Source organism: Melanerpes formicivorus, unplaced genomic scaffold (genome assembly GCF_026170545.1).
Source record: "Melanerpes formicivorus ecotype bairdi unplaced genomic scaffold, bMelFor1.0.p_v2 SCAF_37, whole genome shotgun sequence".
In the NCBI taxonomy this organism is placed as follows: Eukaryota; Metazoa; Chordata; class Aves; order Piciformes; family Picidae; genus Melanerpes; species Melanerpes formicivorus.
In genome coordinates, this window is record NW_027142389.1 from 1092759 (window position 1) to 1113649 (window position 20891).

A 20891-nucleotide genomic window follows, 5' to 3' on the forward strand; every position below is an offset into this window, starting at 1 on the left:
AGCCTGGATGCCTCATTCTGGAAAGCATCCTTCCACCCCAGGAGAGGCAGAAACCATCTCCAGAAGAGCAGCCACAAAGCCCTAAGTCATGCAGTGCTAGGTCTCTGTTACCATAAGGAAAGCTCTGCCCACCTGAAGTTTGTGTCAATGAAGCAGATGCTGGCACAGAAAGGGTAGTGAAATCTCATCCTGCTGTCCCTCCACTGCTGCCTGATTTGCAAGCTAAACCCAGCAGCAGCAAAGGACTGTCCCACCACAGCTGCAGCTCAAAAGGGAATGCTCAAGCTCCTGCCAACAGTCTTCAACATGACCATGACCAACTACCAACATGACCACCACCAACTATTTCATTACCCTTCTGATCTTCCTCATCACTGTTTACTTGTCAATGGCTTCTTCTGTCACACTTACATAGAATTATTATGCAAGTTCACATAGGGCAGCATAGAGCTCCAATCTGCCATTAAAATCTGCCATGGTTGAAGGTCATCTTTCTACCTCCTCCTTATCCTCTTGCTGACTGCCTCTGAGGCAGCTGCCTTTTCAGCTCCTGCCTCAGTCAGAGCTCCCTCTACAAAACTTAGACCCTGAAGGCCCTCAGCCACTCATTCATCCTCTAGATCATCTCCAGTGTGTCAGAAGAACCAAATTCACCAGCCAGAAGTGTAATGGGAAAAACTTACTTCCTCAAAATACCATCTGACCAAATCCAGACTCTCTAAGGAGGACTGGGTGGGAGAGAGGGGAAGACTATTACTCTTGAGAGGTTTCTAAAGCAAGTGGGCTTTCGTTCCCCTTAAGCTCATCCTTATAAAATAAGCTACTGCATTGTCTACATCATAACTGTGCAAATACCAGCAAACTAAATATGTCTGGCACTGGTTTCTGGGGACAGTGTCAATGGGTACAGAACACTTTGTCTACACTGACATTCTTACCCTCCAGAAAAAAGAGTCTGGCCCCACATGAAATGTTTATTGAGAATGGTCACCAGGCTCTGCTGTGCTTTCACTGGGAGATGCCCAAGAGAATGTTCATGGAGACAGACCAAACCCAGGAGATGTACTGACTGTGTGAGCCACTCATGTCCAGTGCTCAGTAACATTCCCTGATACCTTTGGTCTCAAAAGGATGCTGCCTAATATATAGAGTAGAGTAGAGTAGAGTAGAGTAGAGTAGAATAGAATAGAATAGAATAGAATAGAATAGAATAGAATAGAATAGAATAGAATAGAATAGAATAGAATAGAATAGAATAGAATAGAATAGAATAGAATAGAATAGAATTAACCAGGTTGGAAAAGACTTTTGAGATCATCAAGTCCAACCTATCACCCAGCACCATCTAATCAACTAAACCATGGCACCAAGCACCCCATCCAGTCTCTTCCTAAACACCTCCAGGGATGGTGACTCCACCACCTCCCTGGGCAGCACATTCCAATGGGCAATCTCTCTTGCTGGGAAGAACTTCTTCCTAACATCCAGCCTAAACCTCCCCTGGTGCAGCCCCAGTCTGTGTCCTCTTGTTCTGGTGCTGGTTGCCTGGGAGAAGAGACCAACCCTCACTTGGCTGCAACCTCCCTTCAGGTAGCTGTAGGGAGCAATAAGGTCTCCTCTGAGCCTCCTCCTCTCCAGGCTAAGTATGGATAAGAATAGGAGGAGTATAGCACAGATACCCCCACCAGTGCCTTCTTAATTCACAGGGAGACAGAGCCAGTGGCTCAGGCACTGAGCTCAGCTTTGGCGTTATGGATGAAGTGTCATTATGCAGGGACTAACACAAACTCTCTCAGAGCAAAAGGTAAACATGTTTTAAAGTTGCTGGTTGCAACTTCTTGGATTTGAGATCTCCTGAAAAGCTGCAGATGCCCCTGCATCCCCAGGATATGGCCTCCTAAAGCTCACAACAGTTTGCAGTAATAAGGAGAATGGCTGGAAGCAGCTCAGGCTTCGGAGGACTTGGGCAGGCTTGCCTCATGGGGCACGCTAGACCCGTAAGGGAATTCTGGTGACTAAGAGTAGAGAGAGAAGCAAAACTGCTGTTTTGCTGAACATGGGGAAAAAACAAAAATTGAATTTTTGCTCTGTACATTCTCCAAGTCAGTCATAAAACCATGCTGGCAAATGTCACCTTCTGCCTGGCAGTAAGCACAAACTCTGAAGGGCCTGGAGGGATTTATAAACCCGTGGTGGATTTTGCCATTCCTTTAACACAGCCTGATCTTCACAAACTCTTGGAGGTCATGTTGGAGCTGAGAGCAAGGCAAGGATATGAAATATTTTCCCCTCGTGTCTGCTTGCCTAAAACTGACTCCATAAGCCTTGGCACAATCCTGCTAAGGTCACTCTGTTTCCAAAAGCATCTGTGCTTGCATAGGCATCCTTTGATAAATAGCAGTGTGCACTGCACTCAGATGGGGGAGGGAAATAAAAGCTCTTTTAAACTAGTACCCAGGGTACAGCTCATCTAAATCAACCCATTTTCCACCCTTAGAGAATGCAAAATAGAGTTGCCTTAGCTGCAAGGTTTTCCCTTTTTTTGCCTCTTAATTCTGTCGCAAATGCTCTGTGCACCTGGCAAGTTGTCAACTGGACTGGGGGGACAAGAGAGATCTGTGTGGAACATGTTTAGAAGGAGATTTATTTGTTGCAGTTGCTTCAGACAACAGTGACCTGGACTTAATGGAGCAGGAGGTCTCTTCCTTCAACAGTATCAGGCTAGAATGAAGTTAAATTAATAAAACAGTAAACTATGACTTAAACCTCTGGGGTTTGGCAAAAAAATGGACAGGGTCTAGAAATGGAATCAGGCTGGTGGCCGGGCTAGGATAAACAGGCAGACTAAGAAGTACTGCCAGGGTGAGCCAGGAGCTCAGGGCACTCAAGCTGTTCCAGTGATCTGTGAGGAGCCAGTGGTAATCAGCTCTTTGTGGATACCCCTTGACCTCTATGTTTTGCTAATAAATGAGTCAGGCTTATAAGGAGAGGTAGCAGAGGCAGCAATTCCAGCTAGGCCCTGATGATGCCTGCCCCTGTTCTTGCAACGTTATAAGGATGGAGCAGCAGCTCTAGCTTGCTGCTTTACCGTGTTTTAGTGAGCTCAAATTTCCTCCACAGCTTCTAAGGTAATTCTGGAATTTAATATTATTAAACTTCCTTCAAGTGTTTCCAGCTAAGTTTCTCCTCCCAACCCTAGGAGGCTAAAATGCAGAAGAAGATCTGTCCTTAACCTCAGCTAGGGAGCTGAGCTCCTAATTATGTTCTCATTTTCTCTCACTCACCTAACAAACTCTTCTTCCACCCACACATCTTTGTGCTAAGGAGTTGGCCCAGAGCAGAGCCCTGTGGTGGGAGCAGTACAAGGCTGCAGGACTAGCTCCAAAAGGCTGGCTAGATGGACATAAATCTGACCCTTTTAGCTCAAACTGCCAAAGGAGAGATTTCTGTAGTCTTTGCCTAATCTGTGGAGGGAGCAGGAAGAGCTACTAGAAATGAGGTAGAGCCTGAATCATCTCTCACATTTCCAGAGCAACCTCTTTCAGGGAGGGAAGAGGAAGCCAAAATTGCAGATTTCTTCCCTCCTGGCTCGTGAGATGGGAGAAGAAATTTGTTGAGTGCTCTTAGCACAGAAAAAAATAATATTCCTCAGTCTTAGCCCATCAGGTCATATTCTCTACCCAAAATCAAGTAACACCCATGGAGAGAACTTGGTTTGCAACTTGGTTGCAAACAGAAGGCTTCAAATTAGAAGGAGAACCATTTCTATCAGCTGCAAAAGCCAATAACCCCAGGCTGGGACCTGAGCAATGTAATCCAGACAGGTCTGGGCCCTAATCAAGAGGCAGGTTGAAACTGTGAGCTATCAGGAAGTCCTCAAGGTGAGCTACAGCAGAGCCCCAGCCATGGGACCAGGCAGGGCAGCCCTGGCAGCAGCACACCAGAGTGGCATGGAGGACTCTGACAGTGTAGCTGGATGGGTGAGTGGGTAGGATATTTGCCATGCATCTGTTAAGCTGTGTTGCCTCCCTTTGTAAGGTGAGCTAACAGCACTGCTCTGGGTGCTGCCTTGCCCAAGAACAAGGTCTGGCCCACAAGCATGTCAGCAGTGGCTTGATGAAATGTGGGGGCTGATATTCCCCAGGAGCTGTTACATTTCAGGGAGCAGCTGACTGATGGGGACATACCCTGTGAAAAGCAGAAATCAAATGCTGCCATAGCAGATACTTCCAGCTTCTCCCAGGTTAAAACCAGAAAATTTGAGTTGTTTGAACGAGGACAATTCACACACACACCCCCCACCCCCCTTGCTTTAAACCCTGACCAGGTATTTTCACTGATGGAGGCAGCAGGGGTCTGCTTCCCCTGGGGAGCACTCAGGAAAGCAGGGCTCAGAGCTCCACTAGGCACCTTTGCGTGCATCTAAACTGCCTCATCTGCAAACACACCTCATTGCAGTGACTCTTGTGGATGGGAATAAAAAAAACCCCACACTGCACATGCACATGCTCCCCACCACCACTACCACCTTCGCAGGAGGAGATCCCTCATCCTCTCTGCACAGGATTTAGTCTCTGTCATCAAATTCCTCTGCAGTTGCTCAGTTTACATTGCCTGGGCTCCTCGCCAGCCAGGCATTGCATCTCGCTTGCTGTCCACCCAGCTTCCTGCCTGCTTCCTAGCACCCCACCCCTGTGAGCTCAGGGATGCAGTCTGGGCTCCTCAAAGCACCTGTTTTGCTGGAATCCAGTTTTGCCTCTAATTAGAATGAAACCAAATAGCTTCAGGATTCCCCTGAAGGGTGCTTTAAAGCCGGTTTCAAACGCAGTTTCAGGTTACCATATGAGAATCTCAGCATTGTTAACAGTTGCTTCTATCTTTAGGTCTCTGAAAACAGATAGCAAAATACTGGTGACATCAGCATTTGACAAGTGTCAGCTTGTTTCACTACCAAATGGATGCTGCATGGTCTAGGAAAGGACATAAAAAGCTCAGATCATAATGTATAGCTTAAATGTGTGATACTGTAAAGCTTATTGAATAGTGTGGCAGAGGTGGACTAGACAGCCTCTGGAGGTCCAGAGACAGCCTTTGATGATTCCCTTGTGCTACCCTGACATCACCAGTGGTAGTAAAGCAGCTTAAAATACCGAGGGAAATGTTGACATAAGTGAAACAGTCTCTACCTAAAATTAGGAAGGAAACATCCACACTCTCAGAAATGCTTTTACTGAAAGGAAATATTTCACCTTAATCACTATTTTTTTTTTGTTTAAAAATGATTAAACCAATGAAATTTCTGACCAAAGAAACACACAAACAAACAAAAAGCCATTAGAAGAAAAATATATATTGAATTCAGTCAGTGCTACCCAGGTCTTCCTCACTATTTTATCTGGCCCCTTCCACTTCTCCCTAGCTGATTGCTTTGTCTTTGTGGATAGCTCCTTTAAGCCTCTCTCTTCCCTGCAGAATTTCCACATCAGTTTAGCACTTTCCTGCTGTGTGTCACAGGTGCCCAGCTGCTGTGCTTCACAGTCACTTTTAATTCCTGTAAGGTGCTTGGGGTCCAGGCAGGTTCAGGCACCATCCTGCCAGTTTACACCTCCTAAAAAGCCCCATCAGCTCTGCCAGCTTGCATGCCCCCGTGCTGCTTGGTGTATGAAGAGATAAGAGTGCCCTCTGAGCTAGATCTGGGCTTCAGACCCCTGTTTGGCCTTCTGAGATTCTGGCCACCTCCTAACTGGCTGAGGAAGGGGGTAGGCAACACCGGTTGTGACTCCAGCCCTGCGGCAGCAGCCCAGCATCACCGCCCCAGCTCAGCCCACTGCTGTTTATGCATTCCTTTTGTTGGAGACCTGGCAACCAGCTTTTAATCTGAGCCCGGTGGGAATTAATTTTGGAGTGAGCTTCTATACTGAACACTTTCCTAAGATGCAGTTATATTACATCTGCTGCACTCCCTTCATCCATTAATTTACTAATTCTATCAAAACCAAGCATATGCTTTTCTGACACGCAGCTTTCACGATGGAGTGTAGTGGCAGAATAAAGGGCTTCATTTACTCAGGCAAACAAGTTATCTGAAGCCTGATCTTGCTCTCACTGAAGTCAGAAACAAAATACCCATTGACTTCTGTGTGAGCTAACTTGGACCTTGGGGTCTGAGCCAGAGCTTGAGCCTGATCCTGCCAGTCACTTGAATGCTCCTGAAGGCAGGGGCCTGCCAGGGTGTCATCCTTCCTGGTCTCTGACATCAGAGACTGCTGGAAAGAAAAATTACTGTTGTGCCACAAATAGTATGATTGAGTCACTTTGCTACAGCTCAAGGGAGGGGGAAGTTACTGGTGAGAAGGTAGCAGGGGAAAGGAGCAGAGTTGTGGTACCTCGCTCGGGGGGAAAATAAACAGGCAATCAAAAGAAAAGAAACAGAAATTCCCTCCTTTGGCCTTCTTCCACCAGGGCAACATTATTTTATTAATACTTCCAGAAAATGCAGGAAAAGACAAGAAGAGGCTTCAAAGTGCTGGGAGGACCTGTGCTTTACTTCCTGTTTGCAGGACAAGCATGGGTGCATTTTTACAAAGGTAAAGGGAGCACAGGTGAATAGTCAATGCCTGTTTTCTTTCTTACACCTGCTGTGCATGTGGTGATACATTTTTTAACAGGACCACAGATATCTGCACCTGCAAAAGTGGACCTAGCCCTTCTGTTGTCAGCAAAATTGCAGGTGTGATTTCAGAAAGCAGCCCTGAAGAAATCATTGCCCACACCACTATGAATAAAGCTAGAAGGACTTCCAGCATGCAGGGCACCTGGCTTGTCCCCATGAACTCCTGTGCTTTCAGGATAGCAGAAACCAACCACCCTGACCTGAGGTACAGCTTGAGAACAGGAGCTGCATTTGCTCAGTGCTTCGTTTTTGCAGTTGCCATTTTCTCCAGGGGCAGGAGAGCAGCTTCCAGGAAAACCAGCCAAAAGTTAAAACAACACAGGCAGCTCTTTACTATGGCCCTGGAAATAACAGGGGCAAACAGCTGTCATTTTCTTTCTTCTGGCCTGGGTGCAGTTTCCCTCATCTCATTCGTTTACACAGGTCATGCAAGGGAGCTGAGCTCCCTTACCCTCACTGCTGGGGCCGGTGGGAGGGGAAAGGAATGGACAGTCCAGGAGGTGCTTGCACAGTGTCCCAGCCCAGGTCAGCTCAAGTGCAAACCCTTCAAGGACTTCTGCTGCCTGTCATCTGTGCTGCAGGGTTCACACTGCTCATTAGTTGAGCTAAATGGCAGCTGATAAAAATATACTAACACTTCTCCTTCTTTTGCTGTGCAGGTGTGTGCAAAGATTTCCCACCAGCCTGGGGGAGGCAGCTCTATGCTCAAGTGGGCTGGTTCAGCAGCACAGAGCAGCCTGTGCTTACCAGCACTCTTTGCCCTCCTCTTCCCAACAGGCTGAATTTCTGTTTGCAACCTACCCTTCAACAAAGAATCTTCTTGCCTAACCTTTTAATACAGTAAGGAAATACATGATAGTCAGCTGTGGGAAGCCAAACAAGGACACTGGCCCAAGGTGGTGAAATGGATGTACTTGTCCCGTGAAGGGAGAGGCAGAACTGGGACAGAGTCAGAAAGCTGAGCTTGTTGCACCTTCTCCTGCCTCTGGGCCAGGAGCAAGAGGCATTCCCTAATTGGAAGGAAAAAAAACAGTACATACATCACCCCACATACTGCATGCTGTCCCTCAGCACCGGCAGTGATTGCTGCTCTTTTGGCTTCCCAGGGCTCTGCCAGAGGGAAAGCACAGAGCACAGCCACCTTGCTGCCCTGGCAGAATGATGCCCTGTGCAACCTCCTACTTTGCTGTGCCTACACCCAGCCCCACCCTACCCTACTCCTAACAGTCCTGCTACTTAAAAAGGAGGAAAAAAATCATAGCAAGTCAGACTCTGCCACAAAACACGAAGCAGCAGAGGAGCTGATACTGTAAATGGGAAGGGTGGGTGTACCCTCTTTGAAGGAGAAAGGTCTTTCCTCCCCCTTTGCTGTACTGGGACGTAAGCCCAGAGCTGCTATCACAGTCATTTGTGAATGTGGAGGCAGGTCTAAAGAGCCAGCTGTGAAATCTGGTAGTCAGGAAGGGGACAAAAAAGGAGGAAGAGGGGGGAGGGCAAAAAAACCCACAGCACCAAAATCAAACTGGGAGAAAGGCTCAAAGACAAGCAGTGTTGAGAAAATCATTGCCTAGATTTCAGCTACAGCATCCAAAACCTTCACTTGCACCTAGAGCTGCAGACTGCCCTTGTAGCACTCTGCCCCCTCCATGTAACTGTCTTACTGTGCTGGGTTTGTTCCTGGGGGTTTTATTTTGCAGAGGAAAGGGTTACTGGTATGGCTCCTGCAAGAAGCTTCAAGAAGGTCTAAGCTGAACCCAGCTCTGGCCAAGCCTGGGCCAGTTAATGCCTCTGCAATAACATATTCAAGAGAGGAAACCTCTTGGGCAGTTTCCTTTTGTTTTGTGGAACTATTTCAGTTTGGAGAGAAGTGGGATAGGAGGAACAACCATGTGGACACCCAGGTCAGTGAGGAAGGAGAGGGGGAGGCACCCTGGAGCAGCCATTCCCTTTTGGTGCATGGTGAAATGCCAGGCTGAGACCTTGCACCCTCAGAGATCAATGGTGTGGCAGAATCCTATCTACAGCCCATGGAGGACTCCATGCTGGAGCAGATGATCAATCCTAAGGGAGGCCATGACTCTGAGGGAGACCTGTGCTGGAGCAGTCAGTCACTTGGGAGACTGCTGTGTGCACAAGGGATCCACACTAGCTGGGTAAGCCCATGAAGGACCATGATGCTGCAGGGGAGGACTGAGTATTCCTCCTGAGGAGGAAGGAGTGGCAGAAACAACATGGAACAGATAGGGACTGATCACAAAACTCATTTCCTGCCTGCCTTACACCACTGGGAAGGAGGGAGGTAACAAAGCTGAGCCCAGAAAGAGGGGAGGGTGGGGGAATGGTATATATCCATAGGATCTAGCTGTGTTTATCACTGTCCTTCACTGATTCAATTGGTGAATTGCTGGTGGGTTTGTTGAATCATGTGTTTTCCCCTCCTCATGCCACCAGAGGAGTGTGGAAGTGAGTGAGTGGCTGCATGGTCCTTTATTGCTGCTTGGGTAGACTCAAACCACGACACTTTCCTACCCCAGCATCTCCACATAGTTAAATAATACAGCAAGGCCAACTTGCTACGTCCACTGCACACAGGCACAGCCTTTTCAAAAGCTGTGGACTTGCCTGTGTTAATTTATCCCAGAGACCATAAAAAGCCACCTCACTGCAGATAGTTCTCCTCCTAGATATCAGCTTTCAAGCCTCACTCTTCAGAATTGCTCGTTTTTATAGCTGTACCAAAACACGCCTCCTGGAACATACACAAAACCCCACTGAAGTGATCTGACTGAAATTCAGCCTTAAATAGGAAAGCAAAGAAGTCTCACCTCCACAGGCCAAAGAAATTCCTAAGCAACTGAAAAGTGAAGGTTTCAAATCGAGGTGTTATGTAACGTGAATGACAGTGACCTGAAACACTCAGAGCAGACTATTCCCATCTCCAGCATTTGTCTATAGTAACACAGGAAACTTCAGAGACCCAAAGGGAACAGCCACTTCCAGACTGGAGAAAGAACAGACACTTAACACTGTGCAACACTTCAGTGCCTCTTGGGTCCAAAATATCTCTGGAAATGAGGAAAGTTTAGACGAGATGCCATTCTCAACCACAGCCACCAACCAGAGGTTTCCCTTAGGCTTACCTCAGGCCGTAAAGGACAGTGCCGTCAGGATGGAGCCGAATCATGCGGTTCTTCACCGTCACCCCGTGCAGAAAGGACTTCTTGTCATTCAGGAAATAGGTGTCAGGCAGCCACAGCTGGTCAGCCACCCTGTTGTCCAGGGTTAGGTTGAGAGGAAGGTCATTATATGCCAGGCGTTTGTCCCGCCAGCTCTGCTGGAAGTACATGGTGATGGTGTAGTCCTGGGAGAGAAACGTGCAAACATCAGCCTGGCTTCAGGGTAGGAATGTAACCCAGTCCCTTTACTACTGTCAAAACCTTTGCTGGGTCTCCAGCTTCCTTGGCATTCAGCACTGGTTAGGCCACACCTTGAGTCCTATGTCCAGGTCTGGGCCCCTCAGTTTAGGAAAGATGTAGACTTGCTGGAACGTGTTTAGAGAAAGGCAACAAAGCTGAGGAGGGGTTTGGAGCACAGCCCTATGAGGAGAGGCTGAGGGAGCTGGGGTTGCTTAGCCTGGAGAAGAGGAGGCTCAGGGGAGACCTTCTTGCTCTCTACAACTACCTGAAGGGAGGCTGTAGACAGGTGGAGGTTGGTCTCTTCTCCCAGGCAACCAGCACCAGAACAAGAGGACACAGTCTCAAGCTGTGCCAGGGGAGGTTTAGGCTGGATGTTAGGAAGAAGTTCTTCACAGAAAGAGAGACTGGCCATTGGAATGTGCTGCCCAGGGAGGTGGTGGAGTCACCATCAGTGGAGGTGTTTAGGAAGAGACTGGATGGGGTGCTTGGTGCCATGGTTTAGTTGATTAGATGGTGTTGGGTGACGGGTTGGACTTGATGATCTCAAAGGTCTTTTGCAACCTGGTTAATTCTATTTCTATTTCTATTTCTATTTCTATTTCTATTTCTATTTCTATTTCTATTTCTATTTCTATTTCTATTTCTATTTCTATTTCTATTTCTATTTCTATTTCTATTTCTATTTCTATTTCTATTTTTTCTATTTTTTCTATTCTATTCTATTCTATTCTATTCTATTCTATTCTATTCTATTCTATTCTATTCTATTCTATTCTATTCTATTCTATTCTAATTTGTCTGCACCTCCACCAGTTGAAGGAACTGTGCTTTGTTCTGGGAAAATGGAAACAAGCCTGAGCCTGTTAGGGCACAAAGTGACATTACACAACCCCAGCCAAACAAAACTCATCCCACTTATGTTGTCTCAGCCTGCTTAGGTTTTGGCTGCAAAACTAGTGCAAGTTAGGACTATGATAGTACTAAAGGATGTCAAGCAACAGTGGGCTGCACCACGCAAAGAGTTCAAGGATTGATTTCCCAATTAAGTCACATAAAGGCCTCTGGACACAAGACAGTCACGCTCAGCCACTGCTCACTACCACACAGTTGGTAAAAGTCAATTTTATACTCAGCAGAAACTCAGGAGATTTCCCAAGGGCACATGGAGAATCTCACCTCGAGGCCAAGGTTTCAAAGTCAACCCAGGCCAGCCGTGACGAGCCATTAGCAGTTGCCTTGCTCTATGAGCTAAGCTGGAAGTTTATTGGGATTCTTGGGAAGGGACATATGTGGAGCAAATCTGTCACCAGTGGAGCAGGATCCGCTGGTAAAAGGGCAAGGTCCCTAACCACCCCCAGTCAGCACAACAGCATACATATCTCCTGCTGCTCTTCTGGTCGACAGTAAAATGTTGACACTTAAATTTGTTGCTAAAAGAAGAATTTTCCAGAGGGTAAGGAGAGCTGTTTCGTGGCCCACAGCTGTATCTCTGCAGAAACCATACCAGCTGCTGAACAGCAGCAGCACTTCCAGGGGAGGTCCAGAGGCCCTGGGGGAGGTTGTCCAGAGACACAGTATTGCAACATCAAGCTAGAAGGAAAATAATCTCTTAGGTAAACAAGGAGTAGAGGAAGGGCTCTTGTATACACAAATGACAGAAAACATTCTCACAGCAGGTCTAGGCTAGGAGTCAAGATTTTGGGAGTCAATCAGCTAGCATTAAAATAAGAAGATGTTGATTAGGAGGTGGACACAAGTCTTGCTGAGAGAGGCCCTAGAGAAGTTGGAGATTTTTCACAAGTTCTTAAGTAGCAACTATTTTTGCAAATGATCTAGAAGAGATGGGTCCAGAAAAGCATTGCCTCTTGCCAAGCAGGTACCTACAAAGCCACAGAAATCCTCTTGACCACACAGGTTTGAATGACAGGCATTCCGGCTCTGGTAATTCCAGCTCTGCGCAGGGACCGGTGGGGACGTTGCTCATGCACTAACATCTGGACTGAGCAGAGGCATTCTGCCTGCCTGTCTTCTCCCACTGACTTCACTCAAAGCCAGGTTTGATTAACACCTCTGAAAACAAGCTCAAATAATCCCACACTGTGGGGTATGGCAGCTTTGGGGTATCTAGCTGTGATTCAAAAATCCAGACCCACATCCAGATCCGAAAGGTCACAGAGTACATCTGCGGTGTAGACTGGATACAAAAGCTACATCTGTCACTTTCTGTGTTATATTGAAAAGAACAAAAACACAGTGACAGCTTTCTGGCCAAGAAACTGTTTTGCTTTGCTTTTATTAGAAGGACTGCTGAACTCCTGCTTCAGAAGCCTCACAGTCCATCTCTCGGGGGCACAAACATTTTCATTTTGATAAAACCTTGGAAAGGAAAATGTCCTCCCCAGTTCCCCCTCACAGGGTGTTTGGATCTGGATTGCAGTGAGAGCACAGAGCAGCAAAGCACCTGAGTTCCTTTTTACCTTCCTTGGTAACAGGCTACAGAGGCATCACTTCCATTCTTCCCCTTTGAGAACTCCGCCCGCACATCCTGGCAAGCTGCTTCACTGGCCTGCATTTTCCTGATCTCTGACAGAGCCCTGGGTCACCTCACCCCTAACCAGGCCACCCTGCTGGCACTGCAGGCTCCTGCCAGCCTTCAAGCATCAGCAAAGGAGAGGTGGTACTGATATCCAGAAGACAAGAAGCTGCTTACAAAGTGAACAGTCGTTAGCACCTGAGAGATACACATTGTAAACACACCTTCTGCGTTTCCAGGTTTGATGGGAACAAACTCAGGATGCAGAAATCAAAGCCTACACCATAAGCATCAGTCTGGTGTTCTTCAGGTACATTTCTGAAGAAGAACAGCCAGCCCAGCTCAGGGCTGAGCTCTGTTCTCCAATTTTCCTGGGTTTCTTGGCATGATAGACTTCTTTGGGCAACATCACAGAAGTCTGCAGCCCTTGGTTCATGGTTCATCTAGAGCCTGAAGTTTCCTTCAGCCCCTCTCTGCTGATTCCTATGCTCCATTTCACACAATCCTGCTCTCCCTGCTCCACCATTGTCACATTGTTGAACAGTGGACAGGATTTCTGGGCAGAAGGACAAGAGTGTCCACCTCACAGAGGTCAGTCCTCCATGGGAGGACAGGTGCCGATGACACAATGATGGGCACTGCACCAAGATATGAGTAAGAAGGATGATTTGCCTCCAGGATCCTGGGAGAGGGCAGGACATAGACCAAGGGGCTGGAGGAAGCGTGGACATGGACCACTACAAGTGAGGGACCAGTACTCGGGAGATAAAGCAGTCAGCTTGCCTTCCCCTGAAGGGTGAATGTGACCAGAAGTTGTGTGCCTCCAGATGGTTCTCTCTTTTCCACCCCCAGGAAAAACAAGTTGCAAACTTTCTCTAGCTATGATTTGCTACTCAAGCTTAACTGCTCCTGTTAGCTTGTACCTACCCTGACCAGTATGCCACTGTGGGAAACTGAAATGCTGTAGTCAACAGCACTGGTAAGGACAAATCCTGTTTCAGACCCAGATGAGCCCCATGGAGTCTCAATGACCTACAAATCACGTGCCTCCTGTGCCAAAAGAGCTCTTGTGTTTCAAAACATGCTGTTCTCTCCTCCATCTCTGCTAGGTCAGCAGTGGTCAGATCCTTTGGTTTGTCCCAGAAGCCCAGCACCCAGTAGCTCACAAGCTGCCCAGCTCCAGCGCTGCTTTCAGCCCTTTTGTTCACCGTGGTGCTCCTGCGCTGCCCTCCCTGCCCTGCAAGGTGAACCTTGTGGCCCAGCTGTGTGTGGGACCACACTCAGCACTGCTGCTCCCCTTCAGTCCCTCACGAAGCTGAGATGACACCTGAGCCTGCTGGAAAGCCGCTCAGCATGACCGTCCCTGTGGGACACCCCCCCCTCCCCACCCCCCTCCTCATGCCTCCATTCAGTCTGCTCTGCTGAGCAGCTCATTGTGAGCTGACAGTCCCAGCCCCCCTTGCCTCCCCCGCTCCCAGGTTTTGCACAGGCTTTGCTCTCCTTCTCTCTCCTCCTTCTTGCTGCGTGACGCACACAAAAGAGAGGTGAGAGCAACACGTGGAGCTGGCAGACACTCATGTTGCAGAGGTGCCTCCCTGTCAGGAGAAAAGACAGCTCACTTAGAGGCCCACAGAAACCCTGGAGAAGGAAAAGGAGCTTACCTGGGAGGCTCACACACTGACCTGGCAGTGATTGCTGCCAGCTACTGAGGAAAGGGTTACTCGCATCCATCTCCAGACAAGACAAAGAGATTGCTAATTACAGCTTTTCCTGAAGCTCAGCAGAGACCTCGAGCTAAAGATGATGCAAAAGGACTGAACAATGGAAGACTGAAATGTTGACATGAGAGGGGCATGGATGGAGGAAGGTATTTCCTGCAGAACCCTGGACACATCACTTCAGGGAGCCAGTGCAGGGTGGGAACCTGGCCTTCTTTTCCTACAGCTCAAAGAACAGCCAGGGGTAGAGCAAGACCAGTTAAGGCACGTCAGTAACAAGGGCAGAACTCTGCAGAGAGCAACTTCAGTTTTTAACTGGAAAAGCACCCAAGGCACTCCTACTTTGCCCATGGTGACACACTGTTAGAAGCCATGGACTCAAGGATGCTTCTTTGGAGCACCATGTGTCCCTTTCTGCTCAAGGCAGCAAGAGAAAGGGTCCAAAATGAAGAAGCCCCTCCCTCTCACTAAGAGCTGCCCTTCTGTGCAGTCTCATGTCAGCATGCAGAACACAAACATGGGGAGTGTCCCAGGTGGTGCTCATAGAAGTGTGCTTGTGCTGATTTTGGAGACACAGTTGTACTGTGTCAGAACAAAAGACTATCTAAATTAGTGGACTATCTTCAGTAACAGTAATTAGAATAGCAGGGAGGAATATAAGCAAAACAGAGTCTCTGCTGGTATCCTTAATTCTCCAGCTATTTGAGGCTTAAGGTTCTCCTGACCCATAGTTGATACCTTCTTAACTGAAGATCCTCAGCTTCTCTTGTGATAGTTTGGCTTATCTCTCAGACTATTCAGCCTTTGGCAGCCTCAACCTCTTGGTAGTGAGTTGCAGTTTCTCTCTTCACTGTATTTACATCACTTTGGAATACAATCAGTCTTATTCTTTTCTGATTCCCTGTAGTGTTTACATTAAGTCAGTAAATCACCATAACCCTATGCTACTCAAGTTTACAAGGTCCCACTCCCTTTTAGATCCCTAAGGGTTACTGAGTAAACACAAATGACCACGTGCATTCTCATAAGTAGTAGAAAGGCTCTGACGGAGGCAGGAAGTATCAAAGTGGGAGAAGTGTTGCACAGGTTAAACACAGAACAGAGCCTTATGGTGATGGTATCTAACATTCTCAGGGAGGTCATTGAGTCACCGTCCCTGGAGGTGTTCAAGAGGGGATTGGACGTGGCACTTGGTGCCATGATTTAGTAGTCATGAGGTGTTGGGTGACAGGTTGGATTTGATGATCTTTGAGGTCTTTTCCAACCTTATTGATTCTATGATTCTGCAATGGGCTGCTGCACAAGAACAGGCTGAAGGCAAGGCAATGGAAATGACTTTCCATGAAGCTTGTGGAACTTGCTGTTACAAAAGGATCTTAACAGCATTTTGGAAGGTCTTGGCATTAGTGTGAAAAACACAGTCCAAGGAATAAAAGGAAGAAACTGCCAAGGAAGAATAGCTCAAGGATGCAGAGCTTCCTGCTGCAAAGGCAGAAATTCCATCTTCCCAGAGAAAGTCACCAGAAACATTCCTTCCTGGCAAGCAGCTTCATAAACCCTCAGCACAGCTCCTGAGAGATGCAGATCGTTGGCAGGTTGGGTCAGATAATTTTCCTTTGTGCTGTGACCTATGGAGTCCCCAGTACTAAACTTGTCCAGAGGCAGAATTGTGCATGCTCATTGGGAGCTACACTAGACTCAGAAGCCAGGATTAGAAATTGAAGGAATAATGTATGTGCAAGGGTCAAATCTTTGTTCAGAATACAGTATTTCTGGCAACATGGATGTCTCCTGTGCTTAGTCCATTTTGGGGGATGACAAATGACTCCAATACCTTTCAGAGGGGCTTTGAGAGTGAAGGTGACTATTCCACACTGTTAATAGAGGTTGCATTTCACTAAGCACTTGTAAGGTGCTGAAAGCAGTACCTTTCCTGCAGGGGGGAGTGCCCACTGCTCTTCTGCTGCTGTGTGACTTTGGGCATGAGGGATAAAGGAAGGTGTGCCTCCAGCACTAGCTGTGCCACTTGACTTTTCCCCCCATTTCCCTTCCACTCTGACTTTGATGAAGCACCTCGTTTTGGAGAAGTGACCAAATAAAAATCCTTCCCCGTACAAGCAAATGACATATGGTCTCCTTGTCCAAGATCACAAAAGAACATTAGGAAAGCCAAGGTGCTCCAGAAAGAGGGAGAAAAATGGAACATCTGACTTAGTAAAAACCAAGCTGCCACTGCCAGAGACTAATGAACAGTTTGCTGGCTTCAACTTCTTTGATGATTAAACACCATCTCCTGTTCCCGTCATTCTTGGGAAAGGAATTAAAGGACAAAGCAGTCCTCAAGTATGTTTCATTTTAAGGAGGGGGTAGGAGAAATGAGAGGAATGGTTTGGTTTTTTTTTTTTTAAGGGGAGGAGACAGGATGTGCCTGCAATCAGCTGCAAAGGATTGGAGCAGTGTAAAATGGACAGCAGAATACACAAAGGACAGAGCAAGAGGGGCACAGTTCTTCCTCAGCAAGTTCACGTAAGAAAACTGCTTTGCCCTCATAAAGGATTCTCCATTCCCATGCAGATAAATCAATGGGGCCCAGACCTTAATGAGCACCTGTTAAGCTGACACAAGTAAATACCTGAGAGCAATGTTTCCAGCTCTGAACAGCACAAAGTCTGTTCAGACTCTCACTTTTGCTTAGGGCAGGAGGCAGCAGCTCTTGTTCTTTTCATGAGCTGCCAAAGTGCTGGGTTTAGCTTCTCTTTTGGTGCAAATCAGTGCCTGGTTTGCAAGTCTGAAGTTCTGTATGACAACTGTTATACATAAAGTGACAACTACTTCAGGTACCACTTTTCTCCCTGAGTTTCAGCTTAGCAGGTGAGAAAGTTACAATCTCTTTCCACCTCCCCTGTTTTTGAATAACCAGATGTCAGCACTCACTTGGGTATCACGAAGAGCACCTTGCACCTGCAGTCTCTCTGCTAGTAATGCAAGAGGACAAGAATGGCTGGCTTCTAGGATATGCTCTATGCCCTTCTGTGCTGCAGGTCTTTGTGCTCTTGAACTCATTTTCTTTAGGACCCAAGAAGCACTTTGCATGGAGATGTTCCCTTCACTAATCTGATCTACTTTTGTAGTAATTTGCATGTGTTTAATTGCTGAATGCATGTCCAGAAACTGGGACAGGTATCAGCTGTATCCTCAACAACCAAGGGTGTGCAAGTAAAGTGTCATTTTGTTGCCCTATTTTTCTTCTGCCGTGCCCTGTCCCTGCAGCATCTGAATTACACCTCAGGAGCAGCAGCAAGACAGAGATATCTGTCTGAATCCTAAACCAAAAGGGCATTTATCTGCCTGTGACAAGGCTTACAGAATTCTGAGCCTGAATATCAGTGCCCTATCTGAACAGGAGACAGCCCCACATGTTGTCTAACAGCCCCAGGCATGCTGGAAACAGGGCAAGAGGAGAAAGGCAGAACTGATGGGCACAGGGATGAGTATCACCTGTTCTATGGGCACATGTGAAACAGCAACCTTGTTCAGTGTTCCAGGCAGCAATCCCAAAATCCCCACCTGCAGCATGACATCTTCCTCAGGCAATCTCTTAGAAAACACCACCAGGCAGTTTCTGTTCTTCAGCCACACAATCTGGAAGATGCTGCACACCATTTCTGCTGCTCCCCCAACTCTGTTCCTTATGAACTGCTAGCTGGGAAAACCCCAGAGCCCATTCTACTCTGAAAAGCAGGATTGTTTGACTTCCCTCTTTCTGTATCACCAGCTACCTTTCACTCCAAACCTCATCCTAAAGTCAGAAACTGTCTTTCCCAGAGAGGGAGGACCCAGAAAGGAACCACTTCATAAGAAATGATCAAATTCTTTTGTGGTTTCTATACCTTCCTTCTGTGCCAAACTGGCACAGAAGGGCATGTTTTGTCCAGACAATCACCTAAGGCCAGAGAAGCAATGCCCTACATTAGGTTCAGAAAACAAGGTGATGCATGAATCTGACCAGTTTCCAGGCACAAAATCAAATGGATGGTACTTACATTATCTTCTCATCCTAAATGGGCTGGAAACTGGTAAGGACTCACTGTAGTACCCAGAGAGACAAAACCAGGTAAGAAGCTCACTTGAACAAGAGGAAGGTCAGGCAGTAAGTCCTCAGCTGAGCAATTTCCTCCATGAAAATGGCAAGTTAAAGGAGTGACTGGCTTGAGATAGTGCAAGGAGGGCAGCAAGCTGACTCCTTCTCTATGAGAAGTACAATGTGCATTTTCCCAAGTGAAATCTGCCCCAGGAATGACATGGATCCCAAACAGTGCAGGTAACATGGCTCATTCCCTCTCCTGGAGACCCTTAAAAGCTTGTTGCTTACATCTGTGTTCTGCTAGTTCACAAGATGTCTCCAAAGGGTTTCATGAAGTCTTCCCAAATCCCTTCTCTCTCTTACCATCTTTAGGTAAAATCTTAACTTAGCCCTTTTTCTCTTAACCTCTCTCTAGGCATGCACGAGGTCTCCCATTACCACAGTGTGACACACACAAGCATTAATCTCTGTGGAGTCTCAGGGAAATGTTCTGACCATGGATTGCATAGCTGGGAAAGGCACTTTGAGGGCATGCTTATATCACATCAAGCTTTCTGGTCATTTAAAAAAGATTATGCTACCACAGGCTTCTGTTGACCATGATGGGAAAACATGGTGCTTTCAGAAAGGCTATCATTACCTTCCACTGCTTGCCTGCACCAGTCTAGAGTGCTTTGCCTTGAGGGTAGTGGAGCAGGTTGCCCAGGGAGGTAGTTGAGGCCCCATCCCTGGAGATACTCAAGATGAGGCTCATCAGGGCTCTGGGCAACCTGATCTAGTTGAGAATGCCCCGGCTGACTGCAGAGGGGGTTGGACTACATGACCTTTGGAGGTCACTTCCAACCCAGACCATTCTATGTCTGTGTCAGGAGAAGTGTGGCTAGCAGGTCGAGGGAGGTGATCCTCCCCCTCTACTCAGCCCTGGTGAGACCCCACCTGGAGTACTGTGTCCAGTTCTGGAGCCCCTATTACAAGAGGGATGTGGAGGTGCTGGAACGTGTCCAGAGAAGGGCCACAAGGATGAGCAGAGGGCTGGAGCACCTCTCCTATGAGGACAGACTGAAGGAGTTGGGGATGTTCAGTCTGCAGAAGAGAAGGCTCCGAGGTGACCTAATTGTGGCCTTCCAGTATCTGAAGGGGGCCTACAGGAAGGCTGGGGAAGGACTTCTCAGGATCTCAGGGAGTGATAGGACTAGGGGGAATGGAATGAAGCTAGAGATGGGGAGATTCAGGCTAGATGTGAGGAGGAGGTTCTTCACCATGAGAGTGGTGAAGCCCTGGAATGGGTTGTCCAGGGAGGTGGTCGAGGCCCTGTCCCTGGAGGTGTTTAAGCCCAGGCTGGCTGAGGCTCTGGCCAGCCTGATCTAGTGTGGGGTGTCCCTGCCCATGGCAGGGGGGTTGGAACTAGATGATCCTTGTGGTCCCTTCCAACCCTGAATGAAACTATGAAACTATGAAACTGTCTCTGTGATTCTATGCTACACAACTGCTTTCTACACACCTACAAGCCATGGGACAGTGCTGGTACCTGCACCCTACTTATTCTCCTCCCTTCTTCTACCTAGCTTCTCCCACCTCATCCTTTCACATTTTTCTAGCACTACCATTACTGGCTCACAGCATGTGTTGCCTGTGTCCTCCTGCTTACACATATGAGCATATCTAATAGGCAGCCATTAAAGCTCAAAAATGTTTTTAATAATCAATTTGCATTTAATTAAACATGCAACAACTAGCCTATTAGAGTAAATTAAATTTGAGTGAGATATTTTAACAGTGACTAGTGAAGACACCACTTCCTAAAGCCCTTAGAAGGAGGGAAAGCCGATGCTGGAAGACCAGTCTTTGCATCTATCCCCATAGAATTTTCACCTTGTAGTGCTTTCCTTACCTCTTGCTTGCTGAGAGATGTTCAAGTGATTAAAACTCAATAGATTTTCTAGCAGGAGCAACCTGGTAACAGAAAAATGTGATTTCCCCAAGACATTCCCAGAGCTCTTCACTCCTCTGTACCTTTCTTAATGTTAACTGAAACATCCTCTTCGCCTTTCCAAGGGTTTTACTGAACACCAACCCAGTCAGACTCTGCCCCAAGCAGGAGAGTTTCTGCAGCCCTCCATATAGACACTGGCTAATAGATGTCATGAGGGGATAAGGCTGGAGGAATGAAGAGCTAAAGCAGTTAAGGGGCTTAGTAGCCCACTGGAATTAGGTAAGCTAGAAAACACCTCTGGGTAGCAATTCCAGCTCACTCCATGCTAATTCTCCAGGAGACTGGGCACTTTCACCTATGTCTCATTTTCTCTTACCTGTGAAAATAAGACGTGGGTGCTAACTTGCCTCCATGCTGCCAGTTTGGGATCCCCCACATCTCTGGGCAAGTGCTAAGTGTGTAATGAACAGAAATTACTTTCTCCCTGAGGAAAAAAATAATAAAAATAGAGCTTGTAATTCCCTGTGGCAGTCA

The 20891-nt window shown here is 47.3% G+C and overlaps 1 protein-coding gene across 2 annotated transcripts in view; it reads right to left on the minus strand.

The window, feature by feature from the left end:
- LOC137450660 (gamma-aminobutyric acid receptor subunit beta-4) overlaps positions 1 to 20891 on the minus strand; it is a 78033-nt gene that overhangs the window by 15672 nt on the left and 41470 nt on the right. For both annotated transcript variants that reach the window (XM_068157472.1, XM_068157471.1), the window contains exon 4: positions 9814 to 10034. In XM_068157472.1, coding sequence (XP_068013573.1) covers positions 9814 to 10034 — 221 coding nt within the window. The remainder of the gene's footprint in view (positions 1 to 9813; positions 10035 to 20891) is intronic.